The following is a 14,397-nucleotide window of genomic DNA, read 5'->3' as shown; positions in this document are numbered from 1 at the left end:
GAAAAGATAAATTCTCTCTCCAAGATATAATTTGTTAGTATCTTAAATGTAAGCATGAAAGCTAGCTGAAACACTGAAAATTCCATGTCATGCTGAATTATAAAATCATTGTCCAAGGATTCAGAATATTCTTGTATTTATTCTTATTGATGAAAACATTTTTAATGGCTTCGAGATTTAGATGTTCTGAAGAATATATCAAAATGTGCCAAAGGATAACACTCCCTGATTTTGACCGATACTGGTTCCAACATTAATGTGTCCTCACATTGAACTCTCATGCTTTACTCACAAAGAGTTGATCTGCCACTGAAAAACAGAGGGCTTATGATTTCCAAACTTCACATGAACTCTATTTTTACAACAAAGGTCATTTATGCTGACCTTTGAAATAGAGTTGCCATATGGATGAATAATTGTATTTATTGTCCAATTAGTGTATTTTCTTTCTACTTGGAAAACTAAATTATGAGAACGTTGTTTGATGAATACAGAATCTCTACACACAGTGAACACTCAGTAATTGTTAAGGAATTATTTCTATAGACCCCTTCAACACTTACTAAAACAAATTGTCAAATCAACCTTGATAAAATGAATGTCTCATCCAGTCACTGATAACGCTCCTTTCTCTTGTTCCCATATTGACCCTGTGTCAACCCATAACCTCTGTTTTCTGTCTACTCAAACTACCTTCAAAGCAAGTTTCACACATTTTTAATGAAAAATCATCTCCTCCTGGGTGTCCCAGGTGGTGCTAGTAGTAACGAACCTGCTTGCCAGTGCGGGAGACATAAAGACGTAGGTTCAATTCCTGGGTCGGGAAGATCCTCTGGAGGAGGGCATGGCAACCAAGTCCAGTATTCTTGCCTGAAGAATCCCATGGACAGAGGGGTAAGAATACTGGAATGGGTAGCCATTCCCTTTTCCAGGGGATCTTCCCAGGCTAGGGATCAAACCCAGGTCTCCTGAATTGCAGGCAGACTCTTTACTGTCTGAGCCAATTTTGTCATAACTGTTCTTCCAACCAATAGAAATTTAGTCGTGTTGCAGTCTGCCAGTGGGGATACTATGCAGAAAAAAAAAATCTGTTTGACTTTAAGGAAGAAGGCCTTTACTTAAGTATGGCATCTCCCCTCTTTAATCATCCCCCTCTGCCGTCAGTCATGTTGGCTTTCTAGTAAGCACTTCTGCTGCTGCCAGTTCAACCCCATTTCTTTAAAAAATTTTTCAGAAACTTTCAATATAAATTCTTAATCTATCAAGAAGACTGTCAAAGACACTGTTTTATTAGTATCACATGCTTGTTGAACACGTACACATCTTTGTAAAGTATGTAAAAGAAAATTGAATATAAAATCTATTTTATGAGACTTTCATAAATGTGAAATTTTATGCAATTTTGTATTTGATTTTTGTATAGGCAGAAATACTCAGCGTCCTCAGTCACAGAAACATCATCCAGTTTTATGGAGTAATTCTCGAACCTCCCAACTATGGTATTGTCACAGGTAGGAACTCCATTTGACTTTTTTCTTTCCCCATTTACCTGGCTTTAGATTCTTTAATATGCTCAAATGCTAATATTACCTTCTGACATGAATTGTGTGCGACTGTCAGATGTCACTTTTGTTGCTATAAAGCATTAATAAAACTGATTATATCAATATAATTAAGAATGGTGTTTCCACTTCTACCCATGTTTAATTGTGCTAATTATATCTGTGTAAATGCTATTTAAATGCACTCACAGCTGCAATACCAATATTTAAAGGTGCCGTTTAACTAAAATTTCATTTAATTAGTTGAAATGAGCGATGTTTTTTGTAACTCTGTGACCTTTTACAAATTAAGATTTCTTGAGCTACTCACGTTGTAATTCTTCACAAGGCATTTTAATTCCATTAGAGCATTCTTTCTTCAAGGTCTCTGATGTGAGAATAATATTTTTCAGGTTTGGTCATCTGGGTTAGTAATGACCTTGATCTAAATTATCGCATAATATGGAACAGCCATTTATAACTGATGGAAATACCCTTTCCAAAATCAAGCACACAGAAAATTTTGCCATATAAAAATACAGAAAGGCACCTATTTATATTACTTTATACTTCGGCCACCTCATGCGAAGAGTTGACTCATTGGATAAGACTCTGATGCTGGGAGGGATTGGGGGCAGGAGGAGAAGGGGATGACAGAGGATGAGATGGCTGGATGGCATCACCGACTCGATGACATGAGTTCGAGTGAACTCCGGGAGTTGGTGATGGACCGGGAGACCTGGCGTGCTGCGGTTCAGGGGTTCGCAAAGAGTCAGACACGACTGAGCAACTGAACTGAACTGAACTGATACTCATAGTTATATAATCCAATAAACAGCTTCAGGTCTATGATAAGTATAGTGTTCAATTTTACAGTACATAACTTTGACCCAAGTTCTTTATCATGGCAGTTCTTTGACCAAAATAAAACAAACATGAAAACCTTAAAAGATCAGCCAGCCCTCTTTTCTTCTACTGTAGTGGTAAGAACTTGGATTGTCTTTATATATTGTCTTAAAATAACAACAAAATACCCCCAATAAAAAAGAGTGGATTAGGTACTTCCTTATAAATTATGTTATCTAATACTTAGAATAACCTATTTCACATAAGAAACTGAAACTCTAACTTAGGTACTTTTCCAAGATTACCCAACTAAATGGTAGAACCACAGTGGTGTAAATTTCTCAATTGATTTTATACAGAATCTCCTCTTCTTGTACGTAAGCTAGGTTCTGGAAGGCTATGAGCACACTTTAAATCCAATAGATGTGGAAGATTGAATGTACTGCTCCGTTTTACGTAAGAGACTTGAGTATCCTCAACCAACCCCCCGCAGATAACTGAAGGATGGTAGTACATATGCGACTGAGTCAAGTGTGGAAGGTCAAATGGGTTGGGAATGATAGCACTTGCCTTGCCTCTTGAAATGAACACTAGTGTGGCAGACTTGTAAGTAAGGCAGGCACGAAAACTTGATCACCCAATCCAGCTAGCTCCCTCTTTTTAGAACCTCATTGTCTTTCTCAGATGTTGGAGTCCTGACGGGGAAACCTTGAATAGCTTGTACCTATTCAAATCATCTTGAGTGTACTTGTTAATAAAAAAGGTTGTTGCATCAGGCAGCTGTTGTCACTCATACTGAGGACTTAAAAGAATAATTTAGCAGAGTGATGGAATGGAATGGGCACCAGAATAGGAATTGAGAGATGAAGTCTTGTCTTGATTCTGCCAAAACTCCATAGATGGGTTCCTGATGATCTATGTCTCAATTTTCTCTTCGTGAGTGAAGGGACTAGAATTGATTATTTCTGGGTGAGACTGTGTATACGTGCACCCGTGCATGTGTGTTTGCCGAAACTTAACCATAGAGACGATTTTCTAAAACCTACTTGTAAGACTTAGCACAGAGCCCAAGAGGTAGCTGCCATTTTATTTCCCTTGGAAGGGAAGTGAACATCTTTTTCCCAGATCTACAAAATAATGGGATGACTAGAATCTCCAGAGTCAAAAGAAAAGGTACAATAGAGGATCATCTGTGATCATTCTTTGATTTTTGGAAACGTCTTAATTCTGTACTACCGATCAAGCAATAAGCATGAACTGGAGTAACTATAGTAATTTCAAACAAAATAAACTTAAGAAATATTACTAGAAATAAATTGAGTCATTCATAATGATAAAAAGAATCAATACATCAGGAAGATATAGCAATTGTAAATGTATACACAGTTAACAATAGGTCCTCAAAGTACATGAAGCAAAAACTGACTGTAAAAGAGAACCAGTCAGTTCAACAAAGGGGTTTCAGTATCCCCATTCTCAGTAATTGATAGAATAACTAGATAGAAAATCAGCAAGGATATAGAAGACTTGACAAACACTCTCAACCAGCTCTACACACCACCCAACAAAGAATGCATATTCTTCTCAAGGGCATATTCTTTAGCATGCATGATAAGTTAAATCATGAAATAAATCTTAATACATCAAAAAGAATTGAATAAAATGGAAGCCCAGTTCAAGTTCAATGCGTGAAGCAGGGCACCCAATGCCAGTGCTCTGTGACAACCTGGGGGGATGGGGTGGGGAGGGAGGTGGGAGGCGGGTTCAGGATAGGGGGACACACGTATACCTATGGCCGATTCATGTTAATGCATGGCAAAAGCCATCACAATATTGTAAAGTAATTATCCTCCAATTATAATAAAGGATTGAAGAGTTCTTTAATCACAATAGAATTAAAAAATCAGTGCAAGAAAGAAACCTGGAAAATTCCCAAATGTTTGGAAATTACACAACACGTTTCTAAACAGTCAATGAGTCAAGAAACCACAATGGATTTTTAAATATTTTCAACAGAGAGGAAATGAAAATGCAGCATATCAATATTATAGGTGGAAGACAAAGTAATACTTAGGAGGGAATTTATAAGCATATTAAAAAGCAGAGACATCACTTTGCTGCCAAAGGTCTGTATAGTCAAAGCTATGGTTTTTCCAGCAGTCACATACGGATATGAGAGTTGGACCATAAAGAAGACTGAGCGCCGAAGAATTGATGCTTTTGAACTGTGGTGTTGAGAAGACTCTTGAGAGTCCCTTGGACAACAAGGAGATCAAACCAGTACCCTAAAGGAAATCAGCCCTGAATATTCATTGGAAAGACTGATGCTGAAGCTGGGTCTCCAGTACTTTGGCCGCCTGATGCGAAGAGCTGACTCACTAAAGACCATGATGCTGAGGAAGATCGAGAGCAGGAGGAAAAGGGGACGACAGAGGATGAGATGGTTGGATGGCATCATTGACCCAATGGACATGAGTTTGAGCAAACTCCGGGCAATGATGAAGGCCAGGGAAGCCTGGCATGCTGTAGTCCATGGAGTTGCAAAGAGTTGGACACAACTGAGCGACTAAACAACAACACATCTATGTTTCATTTAAAAAGAAGGTCTGAAATTGATCATTAAGCTTTAACCTTAACAAACTACAAAAAGAACAAAATTAGCCCAAAGCAAGGCAATGAAAGGAAATAATAAGGATTAGAGCATAATAGAACAACATAGAAAACAGAAAAAGAGAGAATCCATGAAACTAAAATCTTGGTCTTTGTAAAGCTCAGTAAAACTGACAAACCTTTAGCTGGACTGACCAACAAAAAAGAAAATACAAATTGGCAAACTCAGAAATGAAGATAGCATTATGGTCCCTACAGAAATTTAAAAGGATTATAAGGGAATATTATGACCAACTTTATGGCAACAAATTAGACAATTTAGATGCAATGAAAAAATCTTTAAAAATATAAAAATTTTCAAAACTGACTCAAGAAGAAACAAAAAATCTGACCAAAACTATAAGTAAAGAAATTTGAATTCATAATTTAAATATTTCCATAATGAATTTCCAAAACCAGGTGATTTCATTGATGAAGTCTATATGAAATGTAACACCAGTCCTTCCCATACTGTTTCTGAGAATAGAAGGAACACTTGCCAGTTTATTCTATACAGCCAGCATTATCCTAATAGCAAAGCCAGACAGAACCATAATAAGAAAACTACAGACCACCATCCCTCCTGAATATAGATGCAAAAATCCTTGACTAAAAAAAAAAAATCCTTCACTGCATATTAGCAAACTGAATCCATCCGCCAATAAAAAGGATTATACATTACAACCAGATGGGATCTATCCCAGAAATGCAAGGTTGATTTAACATCTGAAATCAATTAATGTAAAACACCATAATAGAATAAAAGACAAAAACCAATTTGACATTCTACAATACCCATTTATAATAAGAAATCTCAGCAGGCTAAAAATAGAAGGGAATTTTCTCCACCTGATAAATAACATCTAGAAAAGGAACCATGCAAGTATCTATCAACCCAGTGAATGAAAAAAGTGAATGTGATAGATCAATGCAATGAAATACTATTCAGGAATAAAAAGGAGTGAAGTACTGACACACGCTGCAACACAAGAGAGTCTTGCAAACATTATATGAAGAGAAAGAAGTCAGACATAAAGGCCATATATTGTTTCATTCCATTATGTGGAATGTCTAGAACAGGCACATTTGAGAGTGAGAAAAGATAAATCACAGGGCTGGGGCTGACAGTGGTGAGTAACTAAGTGAGCAGAAGGGACTTGTTTGGGATGGTGAAAAGGTTAAAACTGGGTTGTGGTGGTTATTGCACAAATCTGTAAGTTTCCTAGAAATCAAATTGTACACATATGGTGGGTGAATTTTATGATATGTAATTTATATCTCAAAACCATTTTTAAAGGAATTTTCTCACTTTCTTGGTCTTTTGTAAAGCTTAAAATTTGAGGACTCATCTAAATCCTGATGCAACAAATATTGATTTTTTTACATTGTCACATAAACCCTCTGACTTATGTGTTTAACCTTATTTATCTCCTAAGAATCACAATTTTTTGAAATACCTATATTCATGCCTGCCTTTGTTTCAAACGCATTCTTGCAACACCTTCGTGTTTCTGAATTCCATCCAAATGGCTTTAGATTTCATCACCAGCTGAAGATATTATCCATTCTATCCATTCTGTTAGTGGTCTTGTCTTTGACAGATTTCTTTCCAGGATGACATTAATTTTGAGAAACCACAGCATAGAACAGTTTTTTTCTTATAAGTTTTAATGTCTTTTGTTAAATTCTTTAACACATTTTCTCAATGAAACCATGCAGTCTTATTTGTGAATTGTGTCTTGGTTTTAATTCTATGCTTATCTTTCCTTTGAAAACAGAATATGCTTCTCTGGGATCACTCTATGATTACATTAACAGTAACAGAAGTGAAGAAATGGATATGGATCACATTATGACCTGGGCCACTGATGTAGCCAAAGGTAATGTTTCATGTATTCTACAGCATAGTTGGAGAGATCCTGACATGGTGACTTAAGTCGGAAGATTTCTTATTCTGTCTTAAGATTTTTTTTTTTTTTTCAGACAAAAGTAGCAAGAATTCTGCAGCTTACTGTACACATAATATTTTAGGCCATTGCCTTTCCACTGCTGCATTGCTTTTTTCTCTTTCCTTTCTTTACTTCTTTACCAAAAACCAAATTTCAACAAAATCAGTGGCTCCAAGGCAGATATTTTTGTCCCATTTTCTAACACTGTAATTGACCAGCTTGCTCAATACATTAAATGGAAAGATCATATTTCTGTTATTGTTCTTTAAGTCTCAGACTGCAGTATCCAGAAAACGTGACTTATTGTAGGATTAGTTCTACTTCTTTTGTATATATAATAATATGCTAAAAATAGTAACCACTTGCAAAAAAGTTTTATTTGGCCTTCAGTGCAAAAGCAATTCAGATTTTATTTTATATTTAATGTAAACTTGAAAATCACCCTTGGAAATGGAATATTTTTTAATACACAAAATCCCTAAACAAGGTGCCTAGTTCTTTTTCCCTCATAAATTCCTTCATAGACAAATGCTCTCTAAAGCAATTTAAACTCCATTTATTTTTATCTTTTTTCCATTTTCCTAACTGAATGTTTCTGAGTTTTATTTATAACTGTCAAAGTTGCTTTGGAAACAACTTAATCTAAATAATGAATGCTGATGGTTACATTTGTATTCTAGCAACCCCTGGAAAGCAAGTGTGTCCAAATTTTACTGGGGCAATTAGCTCCTTTGCATTTTGCTAATCCAATCTCTACAAGTATCTCTTTACAAAGCAAATAAAAGGATATTTAGTACTCAATAAGGAAAGCAACTCATACTTTGCTTTCACTGGAAAGTCACACAGAGACTTCCAAAAGTAATAGTCTTTCCTTTGGGGAATTATCCTATCTGTTTTAAGTTTCATCAACACCTGCCAAATTCTTCAAATAGAGAAAGTGGAAATTAAAAAAAAAAAGTTTCATGCAAAATGCTGCAGCTTGAGTGATACTTCATTACCTTATAAGAATAATAAGCTCTATGTTTAGGATGGTGTACTTAAGGCTTTGGCTGTGTTAATTAACTTAATTGTGTATTCATGCATGAAACATCTCAAATCAGTCTTAAAATTTCTCATTCTTCAAGACATTTTCATGGAACATCATAGCCACTTCTCTGCATATCAGGGGCCACCTGTTTGTAAGCTGGGTAATGTGCTGTTATTGAAAACCGCCTGAAGCATTGTGGAAATACTCTTAGAGGAAAGTAAATACATATACAAGCAGCCCTTGACTTAAAGCACTTCACCTTACAGACATTTGCATTTAGGGTGCTCAGCCAATTACACCCGTCTTATTACTTAATGGCACTTAGGATGGATAGCAAACAAATCAACTGACACCATCGCTTGGCTTCTTGCTGTGCACACTGTTTAGCTTCCCTGGCCCCTAGCCTGTAAACCTCATCCCTCCTGATCCCTTCCCCTGCAACAGTCCCTGTCTGTGGGGCAAGTCCTTTGGCTCCAGATCAGCTCAGTCATTCCTGGGGTTTCTCAAGAGTCCCGGCTGTATCAGAAAGAAAAGGAAGAGAAGGAATAGGACTAAACAGCAAGCTGGAACTAGGGGTGAAAAACTGGGATGAAGAAGATGGGAGTGTCCAAAACTACACAGTAATAGAAATCACTTTTTGGTGGCTGATGAATTAATTTGAAAGGCAAGTTCTAATGTGTTCAGCCTCAGGTGAGAAGTGTGAAGCAGAGAAGACAGTTGTTTACAACTATACAGGTAGTTCTTAATATTTAAAATGGCCTACAAAAAGAAGAAATTAATGCTTTCAGAATGACTTCAACCCTGTCTGATAAAGCTATGTGTAGAACTTGGAGAGGGAAGCCTTGATTTTTGTTGATTCAGTTTTGAATTCAGCTGTGCCCTTCAGTTTGACCATGATTGAAGCCACTGAAGCAACAAGATGTTGAGAAATCAGAGGATGAATAATTCATTTCAAATAAGAGTTGATTCATGCAGTTTTGAAATAGGCATTGCTTAACATCACTGGAAAGAGAAAACCTTCTCAAAGGCAAAACAGACTGTCTTCTTTCTGGGTGGGAAGAGGGAAGGAGGGCAGACCAGTATATCTAAAATTGCTGCAAGTCAGCCAGCAATGGGTAAAAGGAACAATTAAAGCTAACAAGCCTGGATCCAGTCTCCAAATGATCGTCATTGATTCCAAATCTTCCCAAAGTGACACCTGTGAAATCTTTTTTAGGAAACCCTGAATTTTAAAATTGATAGAGATATTTTTCAGGCCTCCTGTTTTCTTGCAATAAAAATATGGCAGAATTATAGATAGCACTATCAAAACACACTAAATAGAATTCTATATGATTGTGATTACAACTGTTCATGTACACTAAATATTCTATAAATGTATACTATATGTTATACACAGATAAGAGCTTGCTCAATACAATATGGTACTTCTTTTCACAATATCTACAGTGAGGAAGAAAAGTCCCTATATTCTAAGCCTTTGTGCTTGAGTGTTTTTTTAAGTTCTTTATTGTCAGCAAATGTAGAAATGATGTAGCTCTACCTCTAGTAGTAATTAAACAGTTTCTACCTGAAAAATTATTCAGGAATTGGATTCTTAAAGCAAGAGAGAAATAACTATGAAATTCTGTCATAAAAATTATTAAAAGTACCCAAGTTGTAGCTATTGAATTTTCACAGCTTGGAATATGTAGAACTTAATATTAGAAGAAAGATTTCCTTTATTCCAGTTACATTTTATTTAAGATATTTGAATTGCTAATACTTTTGTTGACTCTTCAGTAATAACTTTAAATGGCAAGAGTTTAAATTTTTTGAAATTTTTCTTTGTTCTTTCATGATTCTTCAATATATAATAACTAGAAAGTAGAAAATAACAGATTTTATATACTGAAAAAAGAACCAAGGCCTCATTATTAAACTGTGTTCAGCAGATAGTTCATTAGCCAAAGGAATGGTTTTGATTGAGGTGAGAGAGCTATTTCTTTGATTGTTTAGAAAAGACAAGAAATAGAGAGGAAATATTTCAGTAGAAAATGTTTTTGTTCTTTATTCTAGATAGACTATATATAAATACAGGGAAGGAACCAAATATTACTAAAGGAGTAACTGTGAAATATGTATCTTTTAAAATATAATGTTTTATTCAAAATAAGAAAACTGCTTAATTTATGTACATACAATTTACTGAAGTAACTTGATTTCCAATATGTTGTAAAGAATTTTAGAGTACATTGAAATATAGATTATCTCAAAGATTTGTCTTTGTAAGAAGAATAAAATATTTTATAACTACTGTGTATTTTTCTGTCTGAGGATTACAAAATTCTTTACCAACCATAGCTAATGAATTCAAGCAGTCTCCCCATCCGCACCCCACCTCCACTCCCAGGGTCTTACCGGAGTGAATACTGAGAAAATGAATGAGGCTGCCCTGGGTAACTTCAGACATGCAAATGAAAACTGAAATTTGTGGTCAGAACTGTGGCTGATTTAGGAGGCAGCTGGTGGTGGAATACCTTAGTCACTTTCACCTTATCATTTCTTTCAGTGGGATCTGTTTTATTTTTGTGCAGACTCCAGAAAATCAAGGTGTCCTATTGGATACTGTGAGAAGCTAACTTTATTCACTAATTCCGACTTATATGACATTAAAGCACATACACTTTCCATACTATTTGAATTTTCCTAGTGTAGGCATGTCTTGTCCCTGTTTTATCTATCATGGAAGAATAGAGCACATGGATTAAGTTTTTGCTATTAAATCCCTTGTAAAAATATGGAAAGTAATACTGATGTTTAAAATAGAGGTAATACTGACGTAATGTTGAAAATTATATTAACTATATTTCTATTATAATTATATTCATTATATTTCTTTTTGTATGAAAAGGAATGCACTATTTACATATGGAGGCTCCTGTCAAGGTGATTCACAGAGATCTCAAGTCAAGAAATGGTAAAGTAGTCATATCTTTTTATCTCACCTATTATAAAATAACACGCACCTTTGTATAGAAATAAGCATCATGCTTTCCATATCTTTTGTAACCTGCAGTTTGACTCACAGCTAATACCATGAAAATCTTTCCATTATTAATAAATTCAAAATCCTCCCCATTATTTCAAGGGGCTGCATAGAATTCCACTATATAAGTAGCACAGAATGTGGACATTTGGGTTTACATTTTTTTTCTATGATAAAAAAAAATGTTAAGCTTAATAGTTTTCAGCAAAAATTTTCAACACATCCCTAATTATTTATCTAGAATATTCTCTAGAAGAGGTACTGCTGTATCCAAGCACATAGTGGTAGTGTATTTCTAACTTCTATTTTTAGATGACTCTCTGTACTAGCAGTTTTGAGTTTCGTTCTTGTTACTCTTGAATTATTTGGTGTAAATTTTTTATGTCACTCATATTACCTGGAGGAGTGCCCAAAAATGATCAGCAGGGCTTGGAAAGTAAAAGCTTTCTTTTTCTTCTTTCTCTTCTTCTCTGCTTCTTAAAGTTTATTTATGATCCTATATTTTGTAATTTGTAGAGTGAGCACTTTTAAATGACTTTCAGGATTAGGTGTTACCTTCAAGTAGGAGTGGTAATTGAATGCTTCTTCCATTGCGTCACTTGAAAATTAATGGAGAAAGGCAGTGGTGTTATTTAACTAGCCAGCACTGAAAGCTTGAATCAGAGTTTGCTACTTCAAAAAAAAACCCAAAAACTTGGTATCGATTCATTTGCATGCTTTAATTATTTATTTGTTTTCTAAGCGATTTGTCGTGTTTTCTACGTGATTCTTCTAAAAACAATTTATTTTTAGAAAATCTTTAAATCATTGCAGTTACAATGGGTAAATACTAATAGTGTGATCCTTGGAATGAGTAGTCATGGTCAGTAGAGAAAGAGAACTCAGGAGTTTGACCAGCTGCGCAGGACCGTGATGCTTGTGGGGGTGGAGGTGGGGAAGTTGTTGGCAGCTGCCAGTCCTCAGCAGTTCAGGTTGGACCACCACCCCAACCCTGAAGTTGACTCTGGCTCACTGTTCTTGCCGTTTTCTAGATTTCGTCTCTTATCCTTTAGCTTTCCTTAGACGTAAGTTTCTTTTTTTTTTTTTTTCTAATTTTATTTTATTTTTAAACTTTACATAATTGTATTAGTTTTGCCAAACATCAAAATGAATCCGCCACAGGTATACATGTGCTCCCCATCCCGAACCCTCCTCCCTCCTCCCTCCCCACACCATCCCCCTGGGCCGTCCCAGTGCACCAGCCCCAAGCATCCAGCATCGTGCATCGAACCTGGACTGGCAACTCGTTTCCTACATGATATTTTACATGTTTCATTGCCATTCTCCCAAATCTTCCCACCCTCTCCCTCTCCCACAGAGTCCATAAGACTGTTCTATACATCAGTGTCTCTTTTGCTATCTCGTACACCAGGTTATTGTTACCATCTTTCTAAATTCCATATATATGCGTTAGTATACTGTATTTATGTTTTTCCTTCTGGCTTACTTCACTCTGTATAATAGGCTCCAGTTTCATCCACCTCATAAGAACTGATTCAAATGTATTCTTTTTAATGGCTGAGTAATACTCCATTGTGTATATGTACCACAGCTTTCTTATCCATTCATCTGCTGATGGACATCTAGGTTGCTTCAACTTTTAACGTACATGGGTTAACAGGAAGTTGTTGGGCTTCCCAAGTGGCTCAGTGATTAAAAAAACAAAAATCTGCCTGCCATTATGGGAGACACAAGAGACATGGGTTTGATCCCTGCATTGGGAATGTCCCCGGGAGGAGGAAATGACAACCCACTCTAGTATTCTTGCCTGGATAATCCCATGGACTGAGGAGCCTGGTGGGCTACAGTCCATGGGATTGCAAAGAGTCAGATACAACTGAGTCACTGAGCATGCATCCACAACAGGAAGTCATTGGGAAAAAAATCTAGAATCTAGTAGGAGGTATCAGAGTTTATAACTTCGTATATTTTCAATTCTTGCTCAGAATTTCAATCTAAATAAGTGTTTGATGTCTCTCCTTTTAATATAGTTTATTAGTATATCTTAAACATCCCATGAGATAATGGTTAAATTATTCAAACTGTCTTTATGAAACTAACAATGGAGAATGTTTGCATGTTTTGAAATTATAGTAGTTACTTGATGGTAAAACACATACACGTTGAAACAATATAGAGCTAACTTTTAACAATTTTGGGAGGCAAGAGAGAGCAGTAGGACTTTCATTTTCTAAGTTATATAGTTTTATGATGTTAGATTTTTAAATAAACGCTGATCTTATGAAAAGATAGAAGTATTTTTAAAATAACTGAATATAATACTAACAAATATTTGAAAAATGTATAGCTTATTATATATAGTATTAGATTTAACCTCAGGCTATTTCTGTGTATTGGATCATGAAGAGATTATTTTCCCTACTTGTCAAGGTCATTAGTAACACCTAATAAGTACTGATAATATACCGTGTTCAAGGCATTGTGTGGCTTACCAAGGAAATGCTAGAAACATTCCTTTAGGATTCTGTCCTTGACCTTCTCCCTTCTTACATTTGATTCACCCACTCCCATAAAAGCCCTAACTGATCTTCGCATTGTCAAATAGATCTCAACTTCAAAACTGTGCATCTGCTTATTGAACATACTCACATAGGTATTTTGTATGACCCTAAAATGTGCTGTGTCCAAGTTGATCTTTTCATCTTCTCCCTATCCCCTAACAAATTATTCCTGCATTCCCCTTCTCAGTGAGTGACAATACCAGTTGCCTAATCCATAATCAAATTTTAAAAAAGGAGTTATAGTTTGATTGCTGAGTTCCTGTTATAACCATTATGCCACATTGCCTCTATTTTATTTCCTCTTTGAGTCCTCTTCCTCCCCCATAGCCAATTCTCCAAGCCCAGTTGATTCTGCTTCCAGCCTGTTTCTTGACTTGGTCCGCTTCTCTCCTGTCCTTGTCATAGACCCAGTGCAGGCATCATCGTCTCTCTTGGACTTTACCCTGCCTGCACAGTGATCTCCTTCCTCGCGTTCTGTCCCCCTGGGCACATTTGACCATTTCATTCCTCTGCTTAACATTGTTCACTGGCTTTCCATTTCTCACAAAGGCTTTTCCGGACCTGGACCTTTCCAAAACTGCATACCTCTTCCTCTGCTCCTGACCTTTTTCACAAGCTCACTCTTCTGCTTGGAAAACAAGCATTCCTCCCCCACTTCTCTTTCTGGTTAGCTCTGATTTGTTCTTCAGGTCTCAGCATAGCATCATTTCTTCCAGGGAACTTTGACCTCCTTACAATTTGACTTCTTAGACTGCTGTTTGGTCCTATGGCAATCTCCATCCCTCTCATCACAGAA

General features: G+C 36.2%; 1 protein-coding gene across 4 annotated transcripts in view; it reads left to right on the top strand.

Moving 5' to 3' along the window:
• MAP3K20 (mitogen-activated protein kinase kinase kinase 20) overlaps window positions 1-14,397 on the top strand; it is a 166,960-nt gene that overhangs the window by 75,153 nt on the left and 77,410 nt on the right. For all 4 annotated transcript variants that reach the window (XM_070803232.1, XM_070803225.1, XM_070803230.1 and 1 more), the window contains exons 3-5: window positions 1,424-1,511; window positions 6,815-6,916; window positions 10,906-10,971. In XM_070803232.1, the coding sequence (XP_070659333.1) occupies window positions 1,424-1,511; window positions 6,815-6,916; window positions 10,906-10,971 (256 nt within the window). The remainder of the gene's footprint in view (window positions 1-1,423; window positions 1,512-6,814; window positions 6,917-10,905; window positions 10,972-14,397) is intronic.

Source organism: Bos indicus, chromosome 2 (assembly GCF_029378745.1).
Source record: "Bos indicus isolate NIAB-ARS_2022 breed Sahiwal x Tharparkar chromosome 2, NIAB-ARS_B.indTharparkar_mat_pri_1.0, whole genome shotgun sequence".
NCBI classification, from domain to species: Eukaryota; Metazoa; Chordata; class Mammalia; order Artiodactyla; family Bovidae; genus Bos; species Bos indicus.
Note: the sequence above shows the minus strand (reverse complement) of the source record. Positions and strands in the feature narration are given on the sequence as shown.